Source organism: Hyla sarda, chromosome 7 (assembly GCF_029499605.1).
Source record: "Hyla sarda isolate aHylSar1 chromosome 7, aHylSar1.hap1, whole genome shotgun sequence".
NCBI lineage: Eukaryota > Metazoa > Chordata > Amphibia > Anura > Hylidae > Hyla > Hyla sarda.
The window spans coordinates 38,293,158-38,304,208 of NC_079195.1; the positions used below are offsets into that span (position 1 = coordinate 38,293,158).

The following is an 11,051-nucleotide window of genomic DNA, read 5'->3' on the forward strand; positions in this document are numbered from 1 at the left end:
TTCTTTTTTACTTTTTTTTCGATACTGGAATCTACAATATGCCCTAAAAGGGGTACTCCATTGGCCAGCGTTCAGAACTGAATGTTCCGAACGCTGTTTTCGTGCTGTGGTGGTTGGCCATGCCCCTCATGACATCACGGCCACGCCCCCTAGATTCAAGTCTATGGGAGGGGGCATGATGGCCGTCATGCCCACTTCTATTGACTTGCATTAAGGGGCATGTCAGTGATGTCACGAGGGGTGTGACTGACTCCCGCAGCGTGAAAACAGCGTTCAGAACATTCTGTTCCGAACACTGGCCAGTGGAGTATCCCTTTAAACCAGTGTCAATGAGTTACCTAAAGTCTTGTGTGCCTCCCCAGTACTCTGACAATTTAATGTCATGGTGTGCTGTGCTTTAAAGGGGATATCCCAAGATTAAAAGTTGTCCCCTATTCACAGGATATTTAGTTGATTGGTGAGGGTCCTCAAGTAAATGGAGGGTGAGGCTTGGCCACTGTTCCATTCGCCCTCATGGGACTTCCAAATATAGCAAAGTCAAGTATTTGGTAGTATTCGGAAGTCCCTTAGCGAACGAATGGAGTGGCAGTTGAGCATGGGCAATGCCACTTCATTCACTCTAGGGGACAAAGGTCTTCTGTCCTTGTGATTAATGGGGGTCCCAACAGTTGGACCCCCCCCCCCATCGAAAAGATAGTCATCCTGTATAGGGGTTAACTGTTAACCCTGGGATATGATGTACAAAGATTGAGAGGTGCAGTAGTTGTGCTAGCATACCTGTGGGGAAATGGTTGTGATTGACTATAACATCTCTGCCATATCTGCAATTTAAGTCAATTCTGACCACTGAAATGCCGCATACAATATTGAATGCAGAATCTAAGGACTGTAAAATGTCTATGGGGGACACATGCCACTGTATGTGTATACAGTGGTTTACATTGGAGCCCTCCTTGGTGTACATCTGGAAATACTCCCAAGAGATACTTCCTACAGAAGGCTAAAATGTTATGTGAACAGTATCTAAGGCTTCCATATCTGCCTCATAGAATATAATATGTTTGAGTATTAGCAGATTAACCACATTTTACTGAACATCTTTTTCTCTACTTTGCAGGAAAAGACAATGACAGTGGGAGAAGCTCTCTCAGTCCACCGCAAGTCACAGAAGACACGGGGGAATGTTCCCCTGAGAATAACTTCTTCTCCATTATGGTGACAGAAGAAACTCACATTCTCTGCTGAAGAAGTCACAACCTCTACTCAGACTTTCTCTTTACTAGTACACAGCACAAGAAAGGGCTTTGTTTTTTTTCTTAAAAAGGCCGAGCATGGATTGACCTCAAGAACTTCACCCGTTCCTGCCAAGTTTATCCATCTTCAAACTTTATTGGATCCTATGGCAGATTATTGGTGGATTTTGTAGCTTTAGACTCCTTCTCTAAGCTGTAGCTTGAGCCCAGCTCCTTGGAAATTACAAGCGTAGAATCAGGCATTTACTACATAGAACCTTCTCAAGTCAATGGACCTTTTACATTGGTTCCTTTAGGAAGTACCTTAAAACTCGATCCTTAGACGCATCTACGAGAACTGAAAGAGTTAATTGAAAAGTTCACATTATAAGCTGATGGAAGGATGGAGTAAAGTTATTTGGACATCTCCTCAATACACATCTTATATGACCTTTTACCATCAACTTCATTTTTACCTCTTCCCATAAATCATTACCGAAAGGCCAAATGGAAATCTGATTTCTCTCGAGTGCAGTCATCCCACCGACTGTGCGAGATTCTCTAGGACAGATGAGATTTCCAGGAAGTTACTTAGACTCTACATGTGTCCTCCATCTCCTCTATTAATTAAAAAGAAGCATGGCCTGTAGCTAAAGGTCATGTCAGCCATACTAAGGGTAGTATGAACTTATGAGCATGGATATGATGGGTGGGCACAGTTCCGAAGGGATTGATGGCTGTTGCTTAATACACCAATTTATACGGTATAATAGGTGCGAGTTATGGGCATTATGGAGGATCCTGGAGCTTAAAGGAACAATAGAACTCTTTCTGGTATCACTAATGTGACATTCTTCTTGCAAGAATCTTAAACAAGGATTAGTTTTTAGTTTTTATCACTCCAAAATGTGTGTGGTCTTCTCACTACTGCCCTCGTCTGGACTAATGATGCATTTTTGTACTTAGACTAGTATGGGCACTGCAGATAAGAAGGAGCTTAGGGTCAGCACTTGGATTATATCGCTCGCATTTGTTTAGTAGTTTTGTTTTATCACACGTTCCTATGGATGAGTAGTTCTGCGCTGGAAAGACGACTCGGCAAATCCCTGATAAACATAAGATGATCTGGCTTTGTAGTGTGACTTTTAGTATTTACAAGCTGCAAAATACTGGCATGCAAGATTTAAAGCGGTTTAAGGACTTAATACAAAGGATGGAATTTTATTTTTCATATCTGGAAATAGAAGTCTGATAATCAGGTTAAATGTCAAGTATAGCAGAAAGTATGGGCAGAAATAATCTTTAGTGAACATCCACACTCAATGCGGAGGGAAGATAAGGGGCTCCATTTTGGAGATCATGGGGGGTCCCATAGGTCTTTCTGCCTCGTGATCAGACACTTATCCCCTAATCTGTGGATAGAGGATATTTACACACAAGAGTACCCTTTTAAAGGAGTTCCCAAAATATAAATTTACCACCTATTCACAGGACAGGTGATAACTATCTTGTTGAGGGGATCTGACTGCTGGAACCTACACCGATCACTAGAACATGGTTCCTTTTCCCCCCACTAGGTGAATGAAGCAGAAGTCAAGCATGCGTGCTCCCACTCCATTTACTTGCTGAGTGACAGCCGCGGCCAGCTACCTGCAGCAGTCATAGAGCCAGTGAATGGAGAACCAACATACATGCTCATCTACTTGCCAATAACAAAGGGGAACAAGAGACCTTGTGATCTGTGGGGGCAAACCTCAAACCTCCTTAGTTCAAACACTGGTCACCTCTTCTGTGCGTAGGTGATAAGCTCTCATATTGGCAAAACCCAGTGGTATATAGATCTCAGAAGGAGTATTGCCTACTTGGGACCAAGTTCTGACTTCTATTTTGCTGGACTTAAACAGCCATATATTAAATAGACGACCCATTTATTTGATCGTGATCTGTGTAATTCGACACACATGGACTGGAAACTAGAGAATCCAGATCCGGATGTGTATATATCATGCTCATGCCCTACTGAATCTATGAACATGTGTAGTGTAATAGAAGATACTGGCCAGGTCTCCATGCAAATAATCACATGACCAATCTCAATTGACTTTACCAGCAGCCTGAAATTATATATAACTAAGGCTGGGTTCACACCATATTTGTGCTCTCCATCAGGTATCCTCCAAGAACGGGATGCCAATGGTCCAAATGGTGTCACCTAGTGACAATGTTTGGACCACTTTCCATTGGTATGGGCTAATTAAACAGGACTCCATAGTGCAGCAGACTATGCTAATGAGTCTTGTTAAATTAGTGTGGATCAGCAGAAAACAGCACGAGCGGAGTCACAAGGCGACTTCTTAAGAGCTATTTAAATAAATTGCACTCATTGCTATATGCCACAGTATTCGTCTAGACAGGATGCTGGCAGATACCTGTGATGGACAGGACAAACAATGTGAACTCTGGCTTAGTTTTTTCACCCTTCACTTATCTAAATCCATACTGCAACAGAGGGGTATTCCCACCTGGAGCATTTATAGTCTTTGAACTCCATGCCAGTTCTCCATATCGGTGAAGTTCACAAAAGCAGGTTCTCACTCTATGTAACATATAGGGCATAAACCATGGATATACCATAATGCCTTTACTAGGAACAACCCTTTAAAGTGTACCTAAATTTTAAAACAAACTTCTGACATGTCATAGAGACACAATATGTTAGATGTTTGGATCAAAGGGGTCATGTGCAGAGATCCCCACCAATCTAAAACAAACTTCTGACATGACATAGAGGCATGTTAAAAGTTTAAAGTTTAGGTATGTTGTATACTTGTGTTTGTTACTTATGATGATTTGTGCCAATAAGAATTTCTTCCATCGGTTTTATCTTGCCATGGACCCTCATAGTGTTTAATCAACTATTGTACCATATGTGTTGGGAAAATTCCACGAACTGGCCCACAAAAGTGGTTAGGTTGTATGAACAATGTAATGTTTCATTTTACCTGTGGTGGCGCTGCAGAGAAATTGGACACTTGCTGCTAAGATTCCGTTTACTGGTCGTTAGAGATTATCCAAAACCCAATCATCTAAAGATCAAGAGGTCACTGCCATTTTTAAAAACATTGGGGAGGCAACATATTTCCAGTGCCTGGGTAGTATTAGATCTTGGCCTTCATTATACCACTGAAGGATTTCACTTTGCTTTTTATTGTAGCTTTAAATTAGGAAAGCTAGAAACTGAGGAGATAGCGAGAATTCATATCAGTTTAAGTGATGTGTCGCCATCTGATGCTACTAACACAAGGGGTGTGGGTAATGGATACCACAATATGTCATTCACTTATACCTAAAAGGGGGCTTCAAAAATCACAGCATGGTAACCTCAGTTGGACATTCATGTATATCCAATAAATAAGAAGCGGGACCACCGCTTCAAGAACTAATGGTAAGTTCTGGGGCATAACTTTAGGGGGAGTAGGTGTAGAAGTTGCAGCTGAGCATCTGAGGAGGCCCAGAAACCCCTTTGCTACAAAAAAGGACCCCAATATTTATATATGGCATGTGGTAGTCAGGGGCCTCCGTCATAGATATTGCAGCTAAAAGTTCCGTCTGTGGGTAAATTAATGTAAGAATAACCACATTGACCATTCCCAGAACTGTATATTGCACGGTGTACTTGCCTATGCTGTACAGAGCCATAGAAGAAAAAGAAGAAACTATTGATATATTGTATACAGAAAGTTGCCTTATCTAATAGCAATAGACAGGTATTATGGGTGGCGGGTATAGAGAGTCTATAAATGCAAGCATGGTCATAATGCCTTTTACAGTCCTGTAGAGGGATCTCTTAATCCTGAGGACCCCATGAAAACGTCTCAAGGAAAAGGTGTCAAAAATCCAGCATTTAAAATAAACAAGTAAATAAATAAATAAATGTGTGTCCTTTATATGGTAATTTTATTAATGTGCTTGAGTATTTCCTAAATATTTAGTAGAATATCCATTGCTTTATGCTATGTGCAGACAAGTTACATCCATCCGCCATATTCTTGCCTTACATTACATCGGGCTTCGTGTGTAGCCTTTCAGCAAGAAGAACAGACAACAAGAAAACGTATCTTAGGTTACAAGGGATTTTAAGTTACTACAGAAAGTTGCTGCTTTATTTAGCTGGATTGCAGAACAAAGGCTTGCATAATGTAGAGGTAGCCCTTGAGGTTTCTATGAGACCCATAGTGATGGGAAGAAAGGTTGTCTTCTACTCTCTTCCTCATGGGCGGTGCCATTTTGTGCAGGCTTCCTCCTTTCTGAAGGAACTGCAGATTTGTCATATAAGATATATGGATATTGGTGCTAGGGTCATAGCTAGGCTGCTATTCTACAAGAGCACATATACTATATAGAAGTAGCCTCTTCAGATGCTATGGAACCTTTATCCCTAACCCTCTTATTCATGGGTGGTTTCTTTCTACGCTATTCTCACTTTTATTGTATACAAATGTAATATTGTAGCAAAGACAAATATTGTAGCAAATCACTCCAAAATGAGTTGTTGCCTTGGGAACAATCTCCCATACAGGTTCCAGACACATGGGGGGAGGCCAATAAATTTGGACCCCTTTTTGTTTGGGATGTGAGGATGGGTGGGGTCAGCCATTGGGGGCCATCACTGAAAATCTTACTATAAGGCTTTCTCTCCATTATGTAAGCCCTTGGTTAGTGCTACTAACATATCAAGTTGTATTGGTATAGGGTTTATATTGGTGGTTCTTGAGGAAATGTCTAAGATCTTTCCTCTGAGAATTCTCCAATGTCTAACATTTGTTTCCACTTGTGGATTTCTTTGCATTCTCCAGCTCCTCATGTCATTGTTGAGCACATGGCTTTACTGAAAGCATGACATAATCGTGTTGTGGTGAGTTGTGTAGGGCACGTTGTGTGTTACACTATGGAAACTGGTTGTGTAATACTCTGTGTGGTTTACCTACCCTCATGCTTCTGTGAAACAAAATGTATGTGCTAAAGAAAGAACAATAAAACTTAAGTATGGATATTCGGTGGTGTGTGTATTTGTGTGCAACCGGGTCATGTAGTATAACTCATGTCACATACGAATATTTGTACTGGTTAAAGATCTAGTGGTTGCATAGTGTCCTTTATTAGCTATGGGTTCTTTCACATCCTGTTTCCATGGCAGCCAAATCTGGCGGGAAAATTTCAAAGTTGTCTGCTGCTGTATTTCTGCCAGATCTGTGCCGTATTCCATTTATTTCAGATAGCCCACCGGAGTCAGATAGTGACTTTGGTCTGCTTATATCAGAATTTTGGTCTGGAATGAAATCCATGGTCTGCTGTGGTTATCAATCTGGGTCAAAAGCCGGTTACGGATGAAAAATGAGCTGGCTTCAGTAGGCTCCTTGAAATGAATCAGGTAAGGAACAGGGCATGGAATACGGCAGCAGGTGGTCTTGAAATTTTCCCCACCGATCCCGCCGCCGGACAGTGGAAACATGAAGTGAATGCACCCTAACAGTGGTCAATATTCAACACTAACAGGGTCCAATCCATATTCAGTCCCATGCAGATCTCAATGAATACAGACAGCAGCCCCAAGTGGTAAGAGTGGTTGCCAAATGGCAAAAAATGCAACTCTACCAGCTGAGGAACAGGTATATAGGCAAAATGTTTTCCAATTTTGTGTCTACAGCTCAGATTCAGAATTATATGTTTCCATGGTAACATACATACTACAGCCTCTATTTCTTTCCTACTCTTTGTAGGAGTACTTTTAATAGAGCGACATGGAGTAAGGGACAGATGGAAGGGAATATAACTGATGGCAAGACCAGACTATGCAGGGTTTGTTTGTAGCCTGTAACTATAGAGATACAGGGGGAGATTTATCATTGCTTTTAGTGCATTTTTTTTGTCTATGTTTTGGCAAGCAGCATATTTAGCGACTTTTATGCGTCTTGTGATATAGACAGTTTCACTCTTTTTGCCTACCTGTAGAACTTTTTCTTTTTAACCATGCAGGGGTCACGTATTTATAATTTGCGACCTCTGTCAAAAGTAGCTATTTTGTGTGCAAAGGCACTTTTTTAGGCGCAAAGCTACATCACCTACCAGTAAGCGTGAGACTCACTTCTAGCTTCCACAATTCAACCTTTTATCCCCTTGTGGACAATAGTGTCCCACTCCCCTTCTGAGGGGGCTGAGTGCGGGTCATAGCTGGGTGGTCCTGACAGATTTCTGCCACCAGGACCCATCTCTAATGCCAGACATCACTGATCACGATGATGCCGGGCTTTAACACCTTAGACACTGCAATCAAATTTGGTTGTAGCATCTAAAATGCAAGTAAAAATGTCTCGGCAGCTCTGTGAAAGTAAATAAAAACACCTAACCCGCCAAATTCAGGACCCGGGAAAGTGTCTACTTCCCTCCCTCACAAGCGTATAGAAAAAGTGTATGTGGTAGAGCTTTTCCCACTACAGCAGCGCTGCGCAAAATTCATCATCCTGCTGCACCGTCTTGATAAATAAGATGCACGCTAGTCAAACCCACCACCCAAATAAACATGGGAAAATACCTGTACCCTAGACATTCTGTGATAAATCTGGGCCACAGTTCTGCATAAAAGCTTTATATACAACAAATGAAGAAATTTGGACAGCCCACTACATCACACTTCTGCTCAGCCTATCACCAGACAAGGCAGGACATCGCTGAAGCCAGCCATTGCTGAGCACCGAAAGCATGATGAAATTGGGCTGGAGGAAGGGAGGTAAAATAAGGTTATTTCAGTTACACCAGCCTGGGCATAATGGCAAAATATTGTTTTTGTTCCGGAGATCTCCTACAATGTGTCAGAAAAAGATGTCAGTCCCTGGTTCAGACTTCCTGTTAACTACAGGATGACATCATCACCTACAATATCCCCCCTACCAGGTCCCAGACCCCTTCCCTGGGACATAGCAGGGTGCCATGACTAAGGGCCCTATTGTCCTGAAACACATCAGTGTTGTTACTTTGTCTTACTTGTACTCATTGGATGTTTAAATAAAGTGATCTGTTTGTAAACTGCACAGGTGGAACAGGATTCCTGGTTTTGTATATTTGTTTGATGTGGCCAGGAGGCGCTGCCGGCCTTTCCGTGATCAGGTGCTGGTAAGTAGAAACTGTTACCTCGGCTCTTTAATGCTCTGAGATATGTGCAGGAAAAGGTGGGAGGGCTGATCTGTCTGCCCATCATCGGTTGGGAATTGTGTTAGTCTGTGTTATCTGACTCCATCTTATCATAGAGGCATGACCTCTCATTGCAATCCTGTTTCTGTTGACAGTGAGATGACTCTGCTGACCCTTCCCCAGTGTACACAGCACAGTTATGCTGCCAGTAATCCTCCCTCCACTTATTTACCACCCTGAGGTGTCAGTGAATAGGTTCTATCACCAGGACTAATGTCTACAAACATCTTAAATAACTCAATATAATTTGCAGCCGAGCTCATATTATTTCCTAAGTGACAGTCAGGACATGAAATGAAATAGAGAAGAGCCTACCGGCCAACACATTCTGCTTCATCGAATCCATAAAACAATGAAAATAATGTATTCCTGCTGCTTCTGGCGGGCACGCTCTGTACCCAGTGTAAGATTACATAGCTTGTACTGGGAGCAAGTGCACTTATTAGAATGACTGGAGTCACAAAGTAAACCCTATGAATATTGAAGTGCTATGTGGTCATAGCGAGATCACAAACCTTCCAATATATACAGGTCCTCATGGGATAAAATGGTAATAAAAATTGTGGTTCATAAGCATACAAAGTGGTGGTTATGACTATGATCCATATAAAGCCCCAGACTATGAATAGGCCTTTATTGATCAAAGTAGAGGACCTGAGTACTAGGTACAACCGATATAACACCCCAAAAAGAGACCATGACCCTGATATAGCTCCAGCATGTCCCAAGGTGGTTTATGACTGAAAGGATCTAAGAATGGAATTTTACATTAACTTGCATCTGATTTACATTTTTATTTTTATGATCAGCTTTGAGCCCTGTGCACGCATTAAGATAGCAGGGTATGCTAGAAAATGTCAGCTAGATGTAGACTGGTGAATAGAGATATGTCACCAGCATGTTGCGCCTGGCCGGTGTATATCCATAGGTGAGCACCTCTTAATATATGATATAATGAAAAGCATCCAAGAAAATCCTGCACTCACCGCTCAGATCATGACTCGAAGCTCCTCAATGGAAAACCGGGGACACAGGCTGCAGAGATGTGGGCACTCAAAGGCGAACAACCGGCAGTTTTCGCTCAAAAAAACTGCCGGTTGTTCGCCTCTGAGCGCCCACATCTCTGCAGCCTGTGTCGCCGGTTTTATCGTTGAGGAGCTTCGAGTCATGATCTGAGCGGTGAGTATAGGATTTTCTTGGATGCTTTTCATCATATGCTATACTGAGTCTATCTCTTTATTACGTCCTAGCACCTCCGCTGACTCACTAATTTAAGGAGTCGGAAGACTGCTTTTTTACTACCCGTTACTCCCCACCTGTGGTTATTGGTTACTAAACATAGCGGTGCCATCTCATCTCTGCCTTTAGCCTCTGAATATATGCCGGCTAGAGTTAGTGTGTGACAGTGGCTGTTGCAGTTATTTGCACAGCAGACCAGGAAAAACCTGCTGTGTATAATAAATAAGCTCCATGGGTTGGGGGCAGCTCGCCCGGCCCACAGAGTATAAGGAAGCAAGTAGTGATGTACAGTATAGTGGTCGGGTGAAGAGCACACATCTGTATACTGTACAGGAGCCAGGACTCCCATCCCTCTTATGAAGGGAGACCCTTCTCTGTACTAGCTGTGCCCCTTGACTATACAGCCATGGGTGCAGCTATGGCTGAGCAGGAGGTATAGATTGAATACTTCTGCCCAGCCAGGAAAGAGTAAACTAGCGTTGCTGTGCATCAATACTTAACATTTTGGGAATACAGAGTACATACACTGAGTACTGTACTGCTTCCCCCTGCTGGGCTGAGAGTGTTTTGCCAGCCCAGAGGGTAAGGAGCCATCTCTTACAGCACCTCGTTCCTGTCTGTGTTCTTCTTTTGTAGCTCCCCCTCTAGAAATAACATGATGGCCCTCTAGAGATAGATGAAGATACAGTACAGACAGGAACGAGGAGTGGTGAGACAAGCCGTGTTCTTACACAACGTTTTTAACATGCCTTTCTTTTGTTTTTTAAGGAATATTAACCTTTGCGTACATTCTTCCCTGCTGATGAGAGCCCCAAAAATGTACTAACTTTTTTTTTTCTTTTTCAGACACGTGTATGCGGAGGACTATGTCAGATTCAAGGACTATGGCGATGACCAGCGTTTTTTTTTTTTTTGTTCCTATAAAATGTTTAATGAGGGCTGTGAGGTGTTTTATTGTAACTAAAGGCTAGGGCTTAGCATTATCCGGTAAAAAGGTTCTCAAAAACCTCCCATTATTACCCCAGTACCCACCAGCACCAGGGGTACCAGAAAGAGTCAGATATCGTCAGGCCCAGAGGATAAAACAACTATGCTCTGGAAATGGGCAGTAGTAGGCTGGCATTATTTAGGCTGGGGAGGGCCTAACAGTACCTAGCTCTTCCCAGTACCTTTGGTGGCGGTGGGTAGTGTTGAGCACAAATGTTCGTAATGCGAATTTTTATCGCGAATATCTGCACTTCGCGATTTCGTGAATATTCAGAATATAGGGTTATATATTCGTAATGACGAATATTCCTTTTTTTTCACGTGTGAATTTTTGAGCAAATTTTT

General features: G+C 42.3%; 1 protein-coding gene across 3 annotated transcripts in view; it reads left to right on the forward strand.

Annotated features, from left to right (window-relative positions):
* ZMAT4 (zinc finger matrin-type 4) overlaps positions 1-6,283 on the forward strand; it is a 463,404-nt gene extending 457,121 nt beyond the window's left edge. For all 3 annotated transcript variants that reach the window (XM_056530936.1, XM_056530937.1, XM_056530938.1), the window contains exon 8: positions 1,118-6,283. In XM_056530936.1, the coding sequence (XP_056386911.1) occupies positions 1,118-1,245 (128 nt within the window). In that variant the 3' untranslated portion in view covers positions 1,246-6,283. The remainder of the gene's footprint in view (positions 1-1,117) is intronic.
* Positions 6,284-11,051: the final 4,768 nt, after the last annotated feature.